Consider the following 22,568-nt stretch of genomic DNA (forward strand, 5'->3'; position numbering starts at 1 on the left):
TTCCATTTAGTAACTTCACAGTACACATGAAATTCAGATTCAGTCTGAACTTCACAATAAATGTATACTTCTATACAAATGATCATCGGCAGCTTCTGCAAATGCTGAGTTCCTAAGGAGACTGATGTGTGAACAGTTTATATTTCATTGTCTTCGCTAGGGCATACAATTTAACCACTAAAACTCTTTCTAAATGATTTATTTTAGCAATTGCATTTCAAATGAAGGAAGATCATTTTAAAGGTATTCAATGCCTGGTAGTTCAGTTTGTCATGTAGTCCTCTTAGGTTGGTGCTTGCATATTAAGAACATTTATTAAGAGAAAGACAGTCCCTCTTGCTCAGCAAAGCATTTTCAAACTCTGAAATGTGTTTGAAAACCAAATATGCAAAGCAACAACATTAGACTTACTACTGAGACTCCCATATTGCTTGAAATCGACAAAATTATGACACTGTACAGTGTATGATATTACCAATAAGACTCACATGGTATCAGGCCACAAGAATAAACATTTCCATATGAACTCTAAGGGTCACATTTTCCAGGCACACTTTAACCGGCCCCCTTTTTTCTCAAACCGAAATACAAGAGAACTGAATATAGTTTGAGTAACACATGAATTATGTTACTAAAGAAACTATAAATATGGCATTTACATCCTAACTCAGGCCATGTGCTTTCACATGCATTTAGAGAATAGGAGGAGAGGCACTTGAGGCAGTGGGTGTAAACAACACTCTCACGAGTCTAAACAGAAGCAGCGTGGCTCAGTGGAAAGAGCCTGGGCTTCAGAGTCAGAGGTCATCGGTTCGAATCCCGGCTCTGCCACTTGTCAGCTGTGTGACTGTGGGCAAGTCACTTCACTTCTGTGACTCAGTTCCCTCATCTATAAAATGGGGGTTAAATCTTCCTCCCTCCTAGACTGTGAGCCCCATGTGGGAGAGGGTCTGTGTTCAACCTGATTAACTTCTATCTGCTTAGAAAAGAGCTTGGTAGGCAGACAGGAAACACATAACCAGTACCAGATTTATTATTACTTTTTTAGAGATGTACTAACACTTGCTGAAAAGGTCTACAGATTTGTGTCCTATTTGCCACTCTACAGCCTCATTGTCAAGGTGTGAGGTCAAACCAAGCAAATATTTTTTTTTTTTAATCTCTGCATAAAGGAAAGACAGCAGAGTGTACAACAGAGGGAGTATCTCAGGGAAAAAATATCATGAAGAGAAACAAGTGGCAGGTAGAATAGCACACGGGAACAGTGGGAAGCAGGTATGGAAAGGCAAAACACAAATAAAGGTCCAAAGTGGGAAAGATATTATGGTAGGTCAGCTGCAAATTTTCTTGGGCTAATAATAACAATGATTAATAATAATAATAATAATAATGTTGGTATTTGTTAAGCGCTTACTATGTGCAGAGCACTGTTCTAAGCGCTGGGGTAAACACATGGGAATCAGGTTGTCCCACGTGGGGCTCACAGTCTTAATCCCCATTTTACAGATGAGGGAACTGAGGCACAGAGAAGTTAAGTGACTTGCCCACAGTCACACAGCTGATAAGTGGCAGAGCTGGGATTCGAACTCATGAGCCCTGACTCCAAAGCCCGTGCTCTTTCCACTGCACCACGCTGCTACATTTGTTAAACACTAAGTTCCATGCAATGTTCTAGGTGCTTGGGTAGATACAAGATAATCGGGTTGGACAGAAGACTGTGAGCCCCATGTGGGACTGGGACTACGTCCAACTGATTACCTTGTACCTATGTCAATGCTTAGAACAGTGCTTGGCACATAGCGCTTAACAAATACCATTATTATTATTAATCCCCATTTTACAGATGAGGGAACTGAGATACAGAGAAGAATAATAATAATAGTAATAATGGCATGTGCCAGGCACTGTACTAAGCGCTGGGGTGGATACAAGCAAATTGGGTTGGACACAGTCCCTGTCCCATGTGGGGCTCACAGTCTCAATCCCCATTTTCCATATGAGGGAACTGAGCCCCAGAGAAGTGAAGCGACTTGCTCAAGGTCACCCAGCAGATTGGTGGTGGAATCAGGATTAGAACTCGGGTCCTTCTGACTCCGAGGCCCACAGTTCTGTGGTCATCCTGAGGTAAGCGGAGCACCTACTTCACCTCCTATCCATTTCCCCTTGCTCCATTTTATGTTTTCTAACACTTCCTCCATGCCCACATTCCCCATCCCATTTCTGGGTGGGATAAGGGATGTTAGATGCTGACAAGAGAGATTTTGTTTTTGATTTTAAGAGCAGCTGCATAACTGACATTTAGCTAACCTTTAAAAACAATCTTGCACAAACAGAAAATACTTAATGTACTGTGGTATCAGAAACATTTTCACAAATAGTAATGATCTTATATTTCCTCCCATCAGGGTGTTTTTCTCTCCACAACTAGATTCTGAGATCAATCCAGAACATGAAACTAGTTCTGATGATATACATTTTGCTATCTATTCTTTATTCAACTGATGAAATCAATCAATAGGAGAAAATGCTTTCATGTGTATCATCAGAATACTGTTTACTGTCTTATATTTATTGTTTTCAATATTCATCATGCAACCAACCAGCTAGGAAAAAAATAAAATTCGGCCCATTTCTTCATGGCTGGCATGATTTTATGTTATAGTGAAAACAAATAACTCATTTGGTAACTACGAGGTGTGTGATGCAAACTATGAAGAAATCATAAAGCAATCCAAGGGAACGACAAATGGTTGCAACACATATCAGGATTAAAACTTAATGCACATTAGATAGTCTGTGGAGACTTACCACCACTGATGTAGAAAATTTGAAATCTCAAAGCAACACTCTGCCCCTTGGTAGAATTCAAACACTTTCCAGATTATGCCCAACTTGATTTGTATGGGGGAGGGGGAGTACGAGTTGGTATTTCCATAGATGCAAAATTCTACACAAAGAGAAGCCTTATTTATCTTCTCGGGGAAGTGAAATTGCCCCCCTTTTCCATTAGTATTGTGTGAAAGGGTGATAATGGCATCCAAAAAGAAACCTGACCACCACAAAGTAGGCAACCTTGAGAAATCCCACCAGTTCCCATATTAGATGGCTACACAACATTTTATGAATTTCAAATGATGCATCAACACCAAAGCAATATTTTTAAAACAAAAAAAGCAAATCACAATTTACAACTCAAAGAACACCAATTTTAAATATTCCTGACACCTGAGGCTGTCTTGCATTTCAACAAAAAAGTGCTATTTTTCTGAATCCAAAAATCCCCTCAAGATTTTAAATTTTACGCCTAAAACTTAAAGCAAAATAAGTCTCTGTCATCTGATATTTGAAATATCACTAAAATTCTGCTAAAGACATCAAGCTATACAATCCAGGGACAAAAAACTGGATTTGATTGATGCATTCTGCTTCTTTCTGTCCTAGAGAACACTACTACATCATAAATTTCAGCTTGCCTGAAAAGAAACATAGCCTTCCAGAAAAGACAAACCACAAATATAAATTTGAAAAATACCCCTTTACGGAGCCAGCTACCTATCATGACTGGAATTTTATGCCAAAGCCCACATATAACAGACTGCCAAGTTGAGCTTCTATCTTCTTAGAAACAAGGGTGAATAGACCCAATTCCCTCTGTTATAGATGCCGTATCGTGTGTTGGAACCTTTATTGCCTCATAAGGGACAATTATAACTGCTGCCTTCTTTTATTGGATTCCCAACTCCAACCTCCAACGGAGTTGGCAGACACATTCCCGGCCCACGTGGAACAGAGTACCGCTACGTATGTGAGTGCGAGTAGGCCAGAATGAGGTAGGGTGGGCAGGTTGGTGTACACCAGTAGCGTGGCTTAGTGGAAAGAGCACGGGCTTGGGAGTCAGAGGATGGGGGTTCTAATCCCGGCTCTGCCCCTTGTCAGCTGTGTGACCTTGGGCAAGCCACTGATCTTCTCTGTATCAAGAAATCTGTTACCTTGTACCCCAGCGCTTAGAACAGTGCTTGGCACATAGTAAGCACTTAAGTACCGTAATTATTATTAGAAGAATGAAGGGAGTTGGCTAGGTTGTAGGAAGAAATCAAGGAGATAAGATGGGAGGGGGCAAGGTGACTGAGCATATAAAGCGGATGGTAAAGAGACGCTCTTTGATGCGGATGTGGATGGCATCCACTGGAGGTTCTTAAGGAGTGGGGAGATGTGAACTGAACCAGTTTTATTTTTTTTTTTTAGCATAAAAGTAAGGCCCTCTAGGAAAATCCCAGAACAGTTGGCTACCTCTAATCTGTTGCATGAACTCAAACCACCCTTGTCTCTTATGCCGTTTTACTGGTCGTTGCTGCCTCCCACTATTTGTAAATGTCTCAACTTCCCTATCAGAACTGCACGGTTTCTGTCCTTGAAGGGTTTATCTTTTGCTTCTTTTATACACTCCCAATAACTTAATAGGGTGCCCTGTGCCACAGTAGGTGTCCAATCAATACTACTGATTGACCGGGGGACATGGGACGTAAGGACGCTACTCTTTTTTGTCCAATTCTCCATTCTTTAGTGAATTCAAGGCATATGAAAAACATTAGAAAGATGTTGATTTCATAAATGTTTCAAAGGTGAGAGATATATGGGCAGTTTCACTGCCCAGCAAATCCATCCCATCTGTGATTTGCTTGACCTGGTAAGCTTGCTGTGGGCAGGGAACGTGTCTACCATGTCTGTTATACTGTACTTTCCCCAGTGCTTAGTACAGTGCTCTGCAAACAGTAAGCACTCAACAGATACGAATGATTGAAATACTAAAATGCCTGCAATCTTTAACTTCCATTCAATCTTACGCAATGGACCCACTATCAGTAAGCATAGGCACAGAGACCCTTAGTCTATAAGATCCTTGAGGGCAGGGACTGTGTTCTTTGTAGTAGGTTATACTAAAATATTTTGCACATAGTGAGTGCTCTATAAATGCTAATGATAGTGGTTTTGTTGCCATGGATGTTATCCATGAATCAAGCCACTAAGAGTACTTATGGGGCTCGTACAGCGTGCAGAACACGGATTAAGCACTTGGGAGAGTACGGATATACCCTGGGTTCCTAACACCCCACAATACATAAAATATGGGAATAGGTCACACACATCCTGATGAAACCCAAGATTCTAAAGTCCCGCCCACGACACTGTGTCCAATTACTGACCTCCCTGTCTCTCCCCACTCCAGTTCATACATCACTCTGCTACCCGGATCATTTTTGAAAATAAAAAAATTAGTCCATGTTTTCCCACTCCTCAAGAACTTCCAAGGGTTGCCCATCAACCTCCACATCAAACTCCTTACCATCGTTTTTAAAGCAGTGAATCACCTTGCCCCCTCCTACCTCACCTCACTGCTCTCCTACTACAACCCAGCCCGCATACTTTGCTCCTCTAATCACTGTACTTCAATCTCACCTGTCTCATCCAACCTCTCACCTACATCTTGCCTCTGGCCAGAAACATCCTCCCTCTTCATATCTGACAATGACTCTCCCCACCTTCATCATTATTTTACTGCACTCTGTTGACTGAGGTCCAGTATCATTCTAGTTCAGTAATTACACCCTTGATTCTTGACACTCAACTAGTCTTCTAGTACACAACATAAACTGTCACCTGGCTATGAACTCTGTCTATAAACTCTCAGATGACTTCCCAGAGTTTTGTTTTGCCAAGTTTCTTATTCGCTAACTGCTTCCTACAACACGAGCGTCCTCATTTCCCACCCCCCCGTGTCATGAATATTTCAAAATTACCTCTGCATCTACAATCAACCTATTTAAAAATACCTGAAAAAATGACATGCACTTACAATATTATTATGTAGCTAACGTGCTTTCAGCTCAGGTATTATTAGATTAATGGATTTACAGGTGCACATTAGCCAGTAAATTACCGCTTTTATACATAAAGGATGTATATTCCCATTACTTGGGAATGACTTTAATCAGATAAAATAAATAAAATGCATTCTCTGCGAGTTAAAGAGCAGCCCAGAGAGAACATTTCTAAAGGAGTTATGTCTCAAACTAAACATGTGCAAAATAACTCAGCAGATTCTCTACAAAGCAGCACTAATAAGGACCCTATTCCAAAAATCATTATACAGGCAATTGCATTAAGGCTTGCATTTATTTTGAACACTAGTTATACCATAATGCCCTAGATGGCCAAGCTCTTAGGGCCCCATAATTAGGTTGCACTGGTCTTCAACCATCAACATCATCTCCTTTTAAGTACTGTAATCATCTTTAAATTACCTACTATAAACTTGCTTTATAATTAGACTGCTGCAGAGAATAGCCTGTTCAGGCATACAGACAGAGACGACCTCAATAGCTAAGACAGAATTGTCGATGCATCACTGAACTCAGGGACATTGAGAATACCCAAATGTTTGAAATACAACAACAGTGCTTAATAGATATCTACATTTTGAAAAACATCCTCTTCAAGGGAAAGTTTTTGAGTATTTGAAGTTCAATTCTGGAAATCCGAAAAACATGCTAATTATAAATTATAAGATTAATACAGTAGACAATCATAGCACAAGCAATTATTGAGTGCTTACTATGTGCAGAGCACTGTACTAAGCACTTGGGAGAGTACAACATAATTAGCAAACATGCTCCCTACCCATAATGAGCTTACAGTCTAGAAGGGGAGACCGACACAGGTATTAGAGTTTAAATTATCCAATAGAGTTAATATGATGTATTGTAAGGAAGCCACTGGTTGTTAGTTTTCTGACTGAAGAGGAAAAATTAAGGTTAGCACAAAGTCAACAGCTAGAAAGGGTTTTATTCTTAACATTCCACATCAAATATTTCACAATCTACCTCCATAGGCCACTTATTTTATGTTACATGAGATTATATTCAAATTAAAAAGGAAAGATCTTGGTAAATCCCAGGAAAAATAATAGTTCTGTCACTGAAGACTTACTTTTTGATGAGTGAACCAGGAGAAAACAAGACAAGAAGTGTGGCCTTGGGGAAAGAGCATGGGCCTGATAGAGTACCTGGGTTCTAATTCCAGCTCTGCCATTTGCTTGCTGTGTGACCTTAGTGAGTCACTTCACTTCAGTCAGTCAAATGTATTTATTGAGCACTTGTGTGCAGAGCACTGTACTCAGCTCTTGGGTGAGTACAATATAACAGTATAACAGACACAATCCCCGCCCACAACAAGTTTACAGTCTACACTCCACCCGAGAGATTGGGTGGCAGGGAAGAAGGGGATGTAGAGAAATCAAAATAAAGACAGAGGCATCCCCCTTTCCACTTGAGCCCAAGAATCTGTAGTGGGCCAGGCTTTTGATCTGGAGTTCACTAAAGTACATTTGTATTTCGTTCTAAATGTTATATATAACACCTACCGTACCTTCAATGTTTGATATAGATTAAGTAACACTAGCTAAGATGTAAGACAGATCCAATTAATTTCCTGGAAAAAATACAGACATGTCAATTTTGCATTTTTAAAGGCTTAATTTGGTCAGAAGACCAGTTATAACCAAATGTAATGAATAAAAAAATTACATTTAACTAAATTATCCAAGTGCACCCTATGAAACCTTTATTTTGAAAGCTCTGCTGCCTGTGCATCAGGCCAACTAAAATTTTTCGATATAAAAATCATATATAGTCTTAAATATGATTGAGATCATTAGGCTGCAGAGGCTAATGAAAGTTCAAAATATTTCAATATCAAAACATAGATATTGGAGAGAGCCTCCAAATCTTAAAAGTGTACTAGGATCATTGAGGAAGAAAAAAAATTGAGATATATTTTATTTTTTCTTCATGGATGGGATGTACAAGAGCCACTGGGCTACATTTATCTTAGCTAGCTTGAACCAGGCCGATAGAAAGAGACACTAAGGAGTAACAAAAAGAATGTGAGATAGGGAGGTCAGGAGAACTGGTTTCAGGTGTGGCACTGCTGGGTAATCCTGAACAAGCCACTTAACCTCCCCCTTCTCCCTACCTCAAAGGTAAAGATAAAAAAAAAAATGTGTAGGCACTTCAGAAAATAAAGATGCTATATAAATTTATTTTGTTAATGAGGTGTATATCTCCATGATTCTATTTATCTTGAGGATGTTGTTTTGTTCTGTTTTGCTTTGCTGTCTCTCTCCCCCATTTACACTGTGATCCCGTTATTGGGCAGGAATTGTCTCTGTCTGTTGCCGAATTGTACATTCCAAGCACTTAGTACAGTGCTCTGCACATAGTAAGAAAACTCAGTAAATACCATTGAATGAATGAATTAAGATCCATAAAAATAATTTTCAAATAACTAAAAAATCATTTATTGAGCACTTACTGTGTGCAGAGCACTACTAAGCACTTGGGAGAGTACAATATATCAGAGTTGGTAGACTAGCTCCCTGCCCACAACAAGCTTATAGTCTAGAGGGGGAGACAGATGTTAATAAGCCAGGAGTTTTGGAATGTTTAATATAAACAGAAGAGCAAAGAGGAATTACCCAAAGAGCAACATTTTTGTGTGTATCACCATACCTGAAGCAGTGGGTGGAACACAAAGTTAAATATTCTTATAGACATGGGTCCTGTACAACCTGTACATAAAATATCTTAGTTTTCACTTACATTATTCCATTTTTAAATCTCAGAATCACTTTGAACATTTTAAATACCTCAACATAAAAAAAAACAAAAAGCCTTACTGGGCTTCCTGTAGCTGTATTAAGATTACATTGAATCATACACTGGCAATTTAGGGTGCAGATGGCTACACTCTTATTAAAATGCTAAAAAGAGCAGAAATCATCATTGCTTGTGTCCTCTGAAGTGAGATTAGTTCATCCAAGCAACCTTAGTTGTCACTGACTGCCCAGAACCCTGGAGTAGCTAGACCATCAGTAATATAGTATTTAAGCACTCACTGTGTGCAAAGCACTGTAGTAAGTGCTGGGAGAGAATCTGGCATTTCCCAAATTCTGAAAGACAAGTGTACTACCTTCAATAAAATCACCAAGATACCATTTAGTTAAAAGAGGATTTACTCCATCACCACCCTGAAGTAAGCAACTGCCTTCAAAGAACAGCCTAGTCATTCTCATCAACAGATTCATGCTGAAATGCTCAGCTGTACAAAGACACTTTATTTCAAGAAACAGACAGCATTTTCTCTCAATCCTCACAGTTTCTCTGTGAGAACCAAAAAGCTGATAGAGTATACCCCCCTTGTTATACATGAGAGAAGCGGTTGTTCTTTCAAAAAATCAGGCTAAAATATAGGCATTCAAGTTTCTAGTTGGCAAAAATAAAGGCCACAGTTACTGCCTACTTTCCTGACTTATATGAGGAAGTACTACCCCTATAAGGGAGAATATAAGTTCATTATGGGGAGGGAAACATGTCTGCTAGCATGTATTCATTCAATCGTATTTATTGAGCGCTTACTGTGTGCTGATCACTGTACTAAGCCCTTAGTCTTCCAGCTCTTAAAACGGTGCTCTGCACATAGTAAGCATTTGATAAATACCACTGATTGATAAGGGATACCTTGCCCAGGCGGAAGGGGAGGTCTCTGGGAGACAGCCATATGCCAAGAAAGAGGCACAGAGACTTAATGGGGATTAAGGCATCTATAAAGTACCATTAGGTTGCCCAAAACACTGACAGCATTCTCTGGAAAACAGGTATACTGATTCAGCTTGAGACAACTTTCGCCTCCAAACTGCACCAATACCTCAGCCTCTCGTTCTTTTTCCTTGGAGTCACCATATTGAACTCCTTTCCGGCACATTCCAGGTTCAATCCCTCCATCCCTTCTGTCCAGAGAGCGACGCGGTGACACCCCCCCCCCCCCCTTTCTATATGTAGGGCTTCCTTGATGGCTTTCAGCTGACCTGCAGAGGCTCAAATCAGTCTCAGCTGGGAGCAACAGGTTCTTTACTCCCTAGGAAATGGTGTTCTTTAAAAAGCCAGGGGCCTTATTCTACATGATCCTAGAGCAAGACAGGGGAAAGGAGGGAGTATTTATCATTTTCTAATAGTTAAAGACCTGAATCCCTACATTTTATTTTTCTATTTTCTGCACTTGGATTTGCACTCTTTATTCACCTATCCCTCAGCACTTATAAACATATCCATAATTTATTTATATTAATGTCTGTCTCCCCTTATATACTGTAAGTTCAGTATGAGCATGTCTACCAACTCCGTTGTACTGAAAACTGCCAAATGCTCTGCACACAGTAAGTGCTCAATAAATATGATTGATTGATTTATTCTGAGTTCTGGGGAAAAAAAACAACATTGTTCCCTGAAATAGCACACTGCTTCAAACTGCAGTATATTTAACTAACTACCGAATATGGACCTAAAAAGTACACGTGCCAATAAAGACACTGAAGCTACAATAAAACATACAGCAAAGTCAAGGATAAAGATTCTCAAGAGATAGTTGGATTGTACCAATTCTCGGCATACTCACAGTAAAAGACATTCAGTGGGAAATAACTGGCATGAACATTTCAGTCCCCTTTCTTGCTGCTTCACCTGCCATCTCCTAGTGAATTCGATACCAATACCGGGCAGGAAAGACAATAGTAATACTAATAACTGCAGCATTTATTAAGCACTTACTATGTCCCAGGCACTGTTCTAAGTAATGGGCTAGATACAAGATAATCAGGTTTGACAGTCCCTGTCCCACAAATGCCTCACAGTCTTCCCATTTTACAGATGAGGGAACTGAAGCACAGAGAAGTTAAGTGACTTGCCCAAGGTCACACAGCAGACAAGTCCAACCTGATTACCTTGTATCTATCCCAGTGCTCAGAACAGTGCCTGGCACACAGTAAGTGCTTAACGAAAAGTGGCAGAGCCAGGATTAGAACCCAAGTACTTCTGACTTAGAGGCCCATGTTCTTTCCTTCAAGAACCACTACAGTGATGGATAAGGGACCAGTCCATTTTGAGCAACAGTCCAGGAGATGATCAATATCTGCCCCAAAGATTTCTAGAATCCAACCTGTTGTGAAGACCAATGAATTACACCTACTGCCTTGAATAAAGATGAGTTAAGCCTTCCCTTATAGACTTACTGATAAGGTCTCCCTCTGCCCAAATCCTCCCTATAAAGACAATTTAGTGAGTAGGGAGAAATATTCAGGGGAACAGAAGATGATTGCTGGGGTCTAAAGCAGCACAGAAAATAAACTAGCATGGCCTAGTGGAAAGAGCACAGGCCTGGGACCTTGGCCAAGTCACTTAACTCCTTGGTTCCTCAGTTTCCTCATCTGTAAAATGAGGATTCAAAACCTGTTCTCCTTCCTACTTAGACTGTGAACCCCATGTGGGACCTGATTATCTGGTATCTACCCCAGTGCTTCTTGGCATATAGTGTTCAATCTGATTAACGTGTATCTACCACAGTGCTTGGAGCATAGTAAGCGCTTAACCAATATAATTCCTTTAAACATATCTCTCCTTGGTTATTTCCCACTGTCCCAGGACAGAAGATATACCATATCTAGTACTGGCAGGCACATTTTTTAAGCTTAATGACACGGAGGAGTTTAATGACTGGTCTCAAAATTAATTAATATGGGTCCTTTGTCTCATTCCACCATTAATGCAACAAAATTGGTATCTTTCCTGTGCCTGAATTAGTGAGATTACACCTACTTTTCCTAAAATGGGGAGGGAGAGGGGTTGGTTGTAGCCTCACAAAACTCATCGTTAAGGAAAAATCAGTATTCACAGTGCCCAACGTGGCAAACGCACGTACACAAATCATTTCTTACAACACTGCAGCATTTCTAGATCCAAATAGTCTTGTAAACAGCACTCTAGCCAAAAGGGGTAGTGAAAACGTATTACTGAAAAACCAAAGTATACAACCAAACATGGCCAGTTTAGATTGTTAATGAGGTGAAATCAAAAGGGAACCAAAAAACCCAACATCATGAGAAATACTCCTCAGAAGTAAGTACCATAGTTCTGCCTGCCAGAAAAAATGATAAGGGAATGGACTTAATGCAGGAGAATTATTGGTGGGACACAGGAAAGAACTTCTTATTGGTAGGGTAATAATACCCTGAAATGTGGTAGAAAAAAAAGAAGATGGTGGTCTCCATTCTTGGTTAGGTCATCCAACTGGCCTGGAGGCAGACGTTTGTTCAGGTACAAAGCTCCATGCTATGAATAAACCATTTCCTTGGTGCTGGTTTATGTGACTCCAGAGATTTCCTCTATTGTTTTGGGGCTCATGTAACCAAAATCCCAATGATCATTCTTTTGCCTTTTTAAAATTTTTATTGAAAAAAATAAACTGTTACATGACCAAGAAGCAGTATGGCCTAATGGATAGAGCAAGGGCCTGGAAGTTCGAAGAACCTGGGTTCTGATCCCTTGCCTGCTGTGTGTCCTTGAACAAATAATTTAACTTGACTGAGCCTAAGTTTCCTCATCTGTAAAATGGGGATGAAATGCATGATCTCTCTCCTACTTAGACTAAGCCTCATGTAGGACAGGTACTGTATCTGATCTCACTGGCTGGTATCACCCCAGTGCTTAGTACATCACTATTAGTATTACAAGTAAAGAGAACCAATTGTATACTGCGAGACCTTCGTTAGTACTCTTGATTCATTCCACAAAATTATGGCATGAAATTTAGTATAGTTTCTCATTGGATATAATGTAAGACTGCATTTAATACCATCTCAAAATCATAAAATTGACCCAAAAAAATTAGCCAACTGATCAAATAGCAATCATAAAAGCAGCGTGGCTCACTGGAAAGAGCCGGGGCTTTGGAGTCAGAGGTCATGGGTTAGAACCCCGGCTCTGCCACTTGTCAGCTGTGTGACTTTGGGCAAGTCACTTAACTTCTCGGTGCCTCAGTTCCCTCATCTGTAAAATGGGGATGAAGACTGTGAGCCCCACGTGGGACAACCTGATTCCCCTGTGTCTACCCCAGCGCTTAGAACAGTGCTCGGCACATAGTAAGCGCTGCTTAAATACCAACATTATTATTACCAACATTATATTACCAACATTATTATTATAAAAGATTTTGAATGGGATGTTTTTGTGTGTGCCTACATAAACAATTTTCAAGGAGTTATTTTTCACATCTCTTTCAGCCAAAAGACATCTTGTGCTAACAGACTAGAGATCTGCCATCTATGGTAAACTGATCTATTATTACCTAAGGCTAATTGAAGTGGGCTTACATCACTCTGTTCAAGTGCATCAAAACACTTGATAAATTGAGGGAGAAGAGAAGGGATGTGCTTAAGCCATGGGTGTAAGGGATGTGGGTTAAAATTCAATAGCGATATTCCAAAAGAGTGCTAAAAGAAGAATGCTACTGCAGGAAAATTTTGAAAATTTGAATTTTAAGTCAGTCCAAATGTGAAGGATAATAAAATTTGAATAGGACAATTTAATACATAGCAGAGTATCATCACTAAATTAATCCTGTAGTTGAATTAGTGTTCACTATATAGTACTGTTTAAGACAACAAAAAACAACTGATTCTAAACATACTCTCTGAAATAAATGAGTCAAGCAAAAATCCAATTAAGATGTTCTGGAAAATTCCATCTTGAATAGTGGGCAAGACATTTGAGGTCTCACAGAGCTTCAGGGCCTCACTTCCACAATTAGAAGTCATGAAAAAAACAATTTAGATATGAACAATTAGCGACTGTATTCCACTTTAAAACATGGTAGCAAGATATGGTCAGTTATCTCTGTAAAACAGACGTCTTTACACGTAAACACAATTGGTACTGTTTGGATAGCAAAGAAAATATTCTCTAAACCAGTTTAACTTTTACATTACAGAATCATACAGTGTACCTCGCTGGACAGAGTAAAACCCATTTAGTTCTTCTCTCTGAGAGCTCAGTTATAATTCTACATTTGTTTCTGGTTGCCAACAGGTCGCTGCTAGCTTATTAGTTAAAGTCATTTTGTGCATTAACATATGTAATTTCACAAAAATGCAATTCCCTTAACAAGACATCAGAGGCAGATTTAAATGAAGAAATCTGGGTGGGATGGCTGTCTGTTATTAGTTAAATGGACTGTTAATTCAAATACCATTATTGCCGTTACTGTGTAATTGGATTTTTTTCCCTTGGTTTAGACAATATTTTCAATTCCCCAAATTAAGATGACAGCAAATCAATTATTGCATATTGCTACAAATGAAGTACACAGATCAAGAAGGCAAACATGTTCAAACGTGTAATTAACAGAAAGAGATGAATTTATGGAAAATGGCGGTAGAAATTTTAAACTTTCAATTTTACAGCTGGTGCAAAGTTTCTTTGGCCGGCACCCTCTGCAGGAATATTCTCTTCATTCCTTGTGTATCTGGGGCTGTGTGACGGTACAGAAAACCTAAAACATTACATCGAACTCTAAGATCGTAGTTTTCACTGATGTTTTCTAAGGTTTATTTTAAAGTAAGAAAACTATGTCATCTAATCCCTAAAATTGTGAAATGATATGGCTCTAAAACCAAGTTCACTTTGGGTTTAAGATATGCTCCATCCCTTCAAAGATGACAACTTTCCACTTTTCCATGCACTGGAGAGCACTTAGGCTACAGCATTCAGAGGTTCAGGACTTTGAGGAGATGAGGAAAGAAAACAGGGGAAAGAAGAAAACAGGTGATGGAGATGGAGAAAAGGAAATGGGAGGAGGAAGTACAGTGCAAGCACATAATACAGTGCTCTGCACACAGTAAGTGCTCAATAAATACAATTGAATGAAAAAGATAATAATAATGATAAAAAATAATGGTGTTTGTGGTATTTGGTAAGTGCTTACTATGTGCCAAGTACTCTATGAAGCACTGGGGTAGAGATGGTACATTCAAATTGGACCCAGTCCCCATCCCATTTGGGGCTCAGAGTCTAAGGGGGATTGAGCCCAGGGATTAGATCCCCATTTTACAGATGAGGGAACTGAGGCACAGAAGGTAAGTGACTTGTCCAAGGTCATCCAGCAGACAAGGGGCAGAGCGGAGATCAGAACCCAGGTTCTCTGACTTCCAGGACTGTGCTCTTTTGGCTAGGTGAACCTCAAGCGGGCAACCCTCCCTTTGCCCCCATGTAGTCACTGCCTACGTTCAGAATGAAAAAATAATTTATCATCCTTGAGCGCTTAATGCATACAGAGCACTGCACTAAGCATTTGGGAGAGTACAAAGTTGGTAGACACGCTCCGTGCCCCTTCAACCTTTCTCACTCCCTCTAAATGCAGGGATGAAAATAAAAAACAAAAGAATGGGTCAGAACTAAGTTCTGGTAAAACCCAAATTGCCAGAAGAGCCACTTCAGTATGAAAATTACTCTGCTGTAACAGCGGCAGGCTGTAGTAAGCTACTTCCTGCTCCAGCTCCTGGGGTCTAATCCTGAATCGGCCCCTCATCTGCTGAGTGACCTTGAGCGAGTCACTTCATTTCTCTGTGCCTCGGTTACCTCATCTATACAATGAGGATTAAAACTGTGAGCCTTATGTGGGACAGAGACTGTGTCCAAACCGACTCTACTGTATCAACCCCAACGCTTAGTACACTGCCTGGCACATACAAAGTGTTTAATAAATATGTTAACGAAACAAAAGAGGAAGCAGAGTGATACGTGGGAAACAAACAAAAATCATGCTTTTTGCTCTTTATCCAGAACCAAACAAGGCTTCTGTCTCACGAACCCGTAAACTTGATGTTACACTCGACTCATCTCTCTCATTCAATCCACATATTCAAACTGTCACCAAATCTTGTCGGTTGAACCTTCCCAAAATCGCTATATTCCTGCCCTTTCCCCTCCATCCACACTGCTACCGCATTAATCCAAGCAATCTTCCGGTCCTGCCTTGACTACCGCATCAACCTCCTCGCTGACCTCCCTGTCTCCTGTTTCCCTCCACTTCAGTCCATACTTTGCTGCCCAAATCATTTTTCTTCAAAAACATTCAGTATAAGTTTCCCCACTCCTCAAGAACCTCCAATTGTTGCTCATCCACCTCCATATCAAACAAAAAGCCTTTACCATAAGCTTTAAAGAACTCAATCATCTTGCCCCCCCTTACCTTCCCTCCTTATTTCCTACTACAACCCAGCCCACACACTTCGCTCTTCTAAAGCCAACCTACTAGCTGTAGGTTCAGCTCCTCCATTTTGTCCCTCGCCCTCCAACTGCCTGTGGCCCGGAATGGCCTCCCTCTTCATATCTGACAGGTGATCACTCTCCCCACCTTCAAAGTCTTATTAAAAACACATCTCCTCCAACAGACATTCCCCGACTAAGCATTCATTTCTTCTCCCACTTCCTTCCGCATTGACCTTGCATTTGGATTTGTTCTTTTTATTCACCCCTCCCTCAGCCCCAAAGTACTGATGTATATATGCATAATTTATGTCTTCCGTCTCCTCCCTCTAAACTGTACCCTCACTGAGGTCAGGGAGAACGTGTTTTCCAACTTGGTTATGTTGTACTCTCCCAAGTGCTCAGTACAGTGCTCTGCACATAGTAACTGCTCAATTGATTATTGGATGCTAAAAATGCCCTACCCTCACAGCTCTTCTTGGCTTTGAAGCAATGAGGTAAATCAGCCCTTTTTAATCTTCATTATTTTGTCTCATATTACGAAGTTCTGCAAAGTAATAAAAGGAGCTTATATAGCCCAGCCATTTAAATTTTCAAGTGACTTCAATTTTTTATAAGCCCATTTAAGTATACTTCAAAATTTAGCTGTTATCGTTTTAGTGATACTCTTCTTCATTAATATTCCTCTCTCATAAACTGTACATTTTACCATGAGAAGATCCTGCTTCCACCATTTCTGCTGGCCAGTAGCTCATGAAATGACAAGGAAAAATGATCTAGGTAAAGATTCTTCTCCTGCAAATATGCAGATTTATGCCTCTTGCAAAAAGTATATCTTTTGTCCCCTCAAGCTGCCTACTGCACCTCTGTAGGTTTGACTTTGGTTCAATCTTAGCCAGAAGCAGTATGGCCCAGTGGAAAGAGCACAGGACTGGCAATCAGGACAGCTGGGTTCTATTCCCTACTCAACCACTCATCTGCTGTGTGACTCTGGGCAAATCAACTTCTCAGTATCCTCATCTGTAAAATGGGGATGAAATATCGGTTCCCCCTCCCCCTTACTGTGATACCCATATGGAACAGGAACAGTGCTTGGCATATAGTAAGTGGTTAACCAATACCACGATCATTACTATTATTCTCCTTATAAGCTTGTGAGTGTGAAAGGCTACAGAGATAATAACTGCTGCTTACCAGGTGACAGTCCAGGATAATAAGACAAAGATTTCTATGCCAGTCAGCAGCTACTTTGGGCTATTTGGTAACTAGCATCAGCAGAAAAACCTGGTTTATAATGACCTACTTCACATTTGTAAAATACCATTTGGCTTCAGTTGAAATGAAAATATCACTAGTGATAAATACCCAGAGTACATCAATTGGGGCAATGGGTCAAAAAATTTTGATTAGACTGCTCACGAGTCTTGTTGCATTTGGTAAAAAGGATATAATTCTGCATCGTTCATTTTCTCCTCTGATTTTTAGTAGCTCTCTTTAGCTACAGCAACACCTTTCCACAAAACCCGTTGACAGTGACACGGGTCTAGTCCCCGAGACCCGTTCACTCAGCAGGAGCTTTGCTTATGCCGACAACAAGAACAACAATATTCACAGCTCAGCAGTGCCAAGGTCATTCGATTTTTCTCCCTCTGGCTTTTCACTCACCTGCAGAGCTGCAGCTGGGGTGACTTATTTTTTATTTGCTTCGCTAGCATTTGCTTTCACACTAATTAGCACCAGTGTTTCGAATTTCTGCTCATATTTTGAAGACCAAATTGTTTACAATATTCAAGGAACAACAAAAAAAAGGATGTCTACTTTCTCAAACACAAATAAAATAGTTGTATCAACTGAAGTTTAACTAGACAGATCACATATATTGTAAAAACATTTTGGAACTACAGAATGAACACAAAATAAGTAAAGTAAGTAAAAGTAGAGAAGCATCACGAATAAAAATAAATTATGGATATGTACATAAGTGCTGTGGGGCTGAGGGAGGGGTGAATAAAGGGAGCAAATCCAAGTGCAAGGGTGTTGCAGAAGGGAGTGAGAGAAGAGGAAATGAGGGCCAGTCAGGGAAGGCCTCTTGGAGGAGATGTGCCTTGGATAAGGCTTTGAAAGCAGCGGAGAGTGTCTGTCGGATATGAGGAGGGACAGAGTCAGGACGTGGGAGAGGGGCTGGTCGCTAGAGTCGAGATCGAGGTACAGTGAGTAGATTGGCATTAGAGGAGTGAACTGTGCAGGCTGGGCTGCAGTAGGAGAGCAGTGAGGTAAGGTAGGAGGAGGCAAGGCGAGTGAGTGCTTTAAGGCCAACGGTAAGGAGTTTCTGTTTGAGGCAGAAGTGACTGGGCAACCACTGGAGGTTCTTGAGGAGTGAGGAAACATGGGCTGAACATTGTTTGCAGAAAAATGATCTGGGCAACAGAATGAAGTATGGACTGGGAAGGGGAGAGACAGGAGGCAGGAAGCACTTAAATGACGTGGGGCTGAAGGAGGCTGATGCGGTAGTCAAGGCAGGATAGGATAAATGCTTGGATTAACATGGTAGCAGTTTGGGTGGAAAGGACAGGTTTTAGCAATGTTGGGAAAGTTGAACTGTCAGGATTTGGTGACAGATTGAATATGTGGGTTGAGTGAGATGAGTCGAAGACAATGCCAAGGTTATGGGCTTGTGAGACAGGGAGGATGGTGGTGCTGCCTACAGTGACAGGAAAGTCAAGGGGAGGAGGGGGCTTGGGTGGGAAGATAAGGAGTTCTGTTTGTGACATGTTACGTTTGAGGTGTCAGTGGGACGTCCAAGTACAGATGTTCTGAAAGCATAAGGAAATGAGAAACTGCAGAGAGGGAGAGAGATTGGGGCTGAAACTGGAGATTTGGGAATCATCTGTATAGATGAAGTAGTGGAAGCCATGTGAGCGAATGAGTTCTCCAAGGGAGTGGATGTAGAAGGAGAAAAGAAGGGAACCCAGAACTGAGCCTTGAGGGACTTCCACAGTTAGTGGTTGGGAGGCAGAGGAGGAGTCCACAAAAGAGACTGAGAATGAGTGGCCAGAAGGATAGCAACCTGACTGTCCAACCTGATTATCTCATAGGTACCCCAGCACTTAATAAGTGCTTAACAAATACAGTGGGGGAAGAAACTCTAACTCAAAACTCAAGGAAAATTTCTCCTCTTCTCCTTCAAATAAACTGCAGCTCCCCAAATCCCAAGGTTGTGTCAGAGAATCAGGTGGGACACTGTCCATGTCCCACATGGAGCTCACAGACTTAATCCCCATTTTACAGATGAGGTAATTGAGGAACAGACACATTAAGTGATTTGTCCAAGGTCACACCACAGACAAGTGTAAGAAGCAGCACGGTGTAGTGGATAGATCATGGGCTTGGGAGTCAGAAGGTCATAGGTTCTAATCCCGGTTCTGCCACTTGTCTGCTGTGTGACCCTAGGCAAGTCACTTCACTTCTCTGGGCCTCAGTTACCTCATCTGTAAAATGGCAATTGAGACTGTGAGCCCTATGTGGGACAAGAACTGTGTCACACCTGATTTGCTTATACGCACCCCAGTGCTCAGTACAGTGCCTGGCACATAGTAAGTGCTTAACAAATACCATAATTATTAATTATTATTAGAGCTGATTGTTCTCTTACCTGTTCTTTTGCTGCCTTAGAAGTAGAAGGGAGGCAGGCAGCCTCGGCCCACTCTTTCTGTGCACAGTGTTTACAAAATTTATCCTTAGCTGTAGCCCGCAGACAATGACATCTAGTGCATTTATGGGTAAATGCCATTATGGAGTTGTCTAGGCAATAGTTCTGGCTGGTCCACTAGAGTAACCCTTTTTGAGTAGAAGTGTTGGGTAGGACTCCTTCAAAACATATTCACTTAAAAGGGTCTGATGGAAGAACAGCTTTCAACAGAAAGGCTTCCCCTGCTAAGTAAAATCAAGACAAAGGAGGCACAAGAGAATCAGCTATCATCAAGTAGCTCGGTCTCCCCCTACTGACTGGGAAGTTCTACACGCCAACTACCATCCTGGCTTGAACACTCTCATAAATACAAAGAAAATCAAGAAATGCCATTCCCAAATCAGACCAAAAGAATAACCATCCCAACACTCTGTTTCTAACAGTGGCATCAGGATGCTTGTTGGAACCGTACGAGAAGCAGCCTAGTGGCCTAGTTGATGAGCCCGGGCCTGGGAGCCAGACAGATCTGTGTTCTAATCCCTGCTTTGCCGCTTGTCAAGCTGTGTGACCTTGGGCAAGTCACTTAAATTCTCTGGGCCTCAGTTACCCCATCTGAAAAATGAGGATTGAGACTGTGAGCCCCATGTGGGACATGGACTGTGTTCAAACCGATTAGCTTGTATCTACCCCAGTGCTTGGTGCAGTGCCCAGCACATAGTAAGTGCCTAACAAATGCCATTTACCAAAAAAAACCCCAAAAAACATACAAATGGCTTCCCTGCTTGATTTCCGAGCAAAATCCTTGTTTCTTTTTTCTGAACTGAAAAACTAGAATGAAGAACTAGGAATGACAATGCAAACTTATTCTGAAGAAATAGCAGTCTACTTTAAAGTAAATTTATGTTTCAATATAAAAAACAATTATATTTATTATATTTTATTTATTATATTATATTTATTATATCTCTCCTCTGAAAAATTTTCCAGTTCCTACTGTAAGGAAATCCCTTGCTATAGCAGGGTGGCTCATTGGAAAGAGCCTGGGCTTCAGAGTCAGAAGTCATGGGTTCAAATCCCAACTAAGTCACTTGTCAGCTGTGTGACTTTGGGCAAGTCACTTAACTTCTCTGTGCCTCAGTTACCCCATCTGTAAAATGGGGACTAAGACTGTGAGTCCCACATGGGACAACCTGATCAGCTTGTATCCTCCCCAGCGCTTAGAACAGTGCTTTGCATGTAGTAAGCACTTAACAAATGCCATCATTGTTATTATTATTACTCACCTAAGCTCTTAGTACACTACTCTGCACACAGTAAGCACTTAATAAGTATAATCGATTGATTATAAATGCCCCTTTTGGCAGTAATTATTAGGCAAAGGGAAAAAGAGATGTGATTGTTAGCTTACATGCTTAAAAAAAATTAAATTATTCTTTTCTTGGAAACACTTTTTAAATGCTAGTAATTAAGAAGCAGGGTGGCCTAATGGAAAGAGCATCGGGCTGTGAGTCACAGGACCTGGGATCTAATCTGGACTCTACCACTTCTCTGCTGGGTGATCTCAGTGGGCCTCAGTTTCCTCACCTGTAAAATGGGGATTCAATACCTGTTCTAAAACTGTGAGCCTCAAGGTTGGGCAGGGACTGTGCTTGGACTAAATTTTCCTGTATCTACCCCAAGTGCTTAATATAGAGTGTAGCACACAGTAAGGGCTTAACAAGAACCCCAGAGCCTCTACTTTTTACCGGGAAATGGTTTTCTGGAATCTAAGAAGCACTTGGGCAAAGTAAACAAAACCACAGACATGTTTAAAAAAAATACTAAAGCTTGATTACAGAGTTGCATCCACCTGTACCTCTGACTAAAGACCTTAATAATTCATGTTGATTCTCCATTTCCTTTCACCTTCTCTGCACTTCAACCCAAACACAAATCAGTGCAGGAAATGGGAAATCTATTACAATCATCATCCCATTGAAAAAATCAACTGGCAAACCAGTGAGCTCAGTCTTGCAAGAGTCCAATCATTTTCCTTTCTTTTTTCAAGAGGCCTCCTCAAGGAAGATTGACATGCAAACTGGTATCGCTAGCCATTTTGCCAGGATGCTTCAGAGCAGATGTTGGCAACCTAAGGCCTTGGAGTCCTAGCTGGTCCTTCTTCAAACCCAATGTGCCCGGGAGCCAGAGAGGAGGGAGGGGATATATAATGCCACCACACAGGGCCTTAGGCTAAGATAAGGGAGCCCTGCAATATGCTTAGCAGCTGCCATGCACGGTACCACTACTGCCAACTAACTAAGGGCTCCAGCAGATGGCACGGGGCTGCTGGGCTCCATCCGGACTATGGCTGCCAGGGGGCGGGAGAGTCAGCAACAAGCAAGACCCCCCCGCCCCCGCCACACACACTCAAGTGCCTGTCAGTAACAGGGAGTACAGTAACAGGGAGTAACAGGGAGTAACAGTAACAGCCAGTAACAGGGTTCTCCACTGTATAGAGAGAGTGGGCACTGGCTCCCCAGAAGGCCAAAGACCTGGTCCCCTACCTGGAGAATCCTCAACTGGGTTCCATCCCTTCGCCAAGAGGAATCCCTCTCATCCTGGAGACTCCCGCGGGTCCGGCTGCTCTTCGGAGCAGCCGAAGGAAGGGCTAAAGCAGGAGCAGGGATGGGAGCAGGAGCTCTAAGATAGTCACCCTACAGCTCCAGAATACCCTCCCCTTACCCCCACAC

The 22,568-nt window shown here is 41.3% G+C and overlaps 1 protein-coding gene across 5 annotated transcripts in view; it reads right to left on the bottom strand.

Annotated features, from left to right (window-relative positions):
• The window catches only part of FER (FER tyrosine kinase), a 290,188-nt gene that overhangs the window by 167,925 nt on the left and 99,695 nt on the right, over positions 1-22,568 (bottom strand). Inside the window, exon 2 of one of the 5 annotated variants that reach the window (XM_029053952.2) lies at positions 19,804-20,084. The exons of 3 other annotated variants lie outside the window; for them this stretch is intronic. In XM_029053952.2, the coding sequence (XP_028909785.1) occupies positions 19,804-19,941 (138 nt within the window). In that variant the 5' untranslated portion in view covers positions 19,942-20,084. The remainder of the gene's footprint in view (positions 1-19,803; positions 20,085-22,568) is intronic. One more of the 5 variants, XM_039910630.1, reaches the window with a different exon arrangement.

This window comes from Ornithorhynchus anatinus, chromosome X3, assembly GCF_004115215.2.
Source record: "Ornithorhynchus anatinus isolate Pmale09 chromosome X3, mOrnAna1.pri.v4, whole genome shotgun sequence".
NCBI classification, from domain to species: domain Eukaryota; kingdom Metazoa; phylum Chordata; class Mammalia; order Monotremata; family Ornithorhynchidae; genus Ornithorhynchus; species Ornithorhynchus anatinus.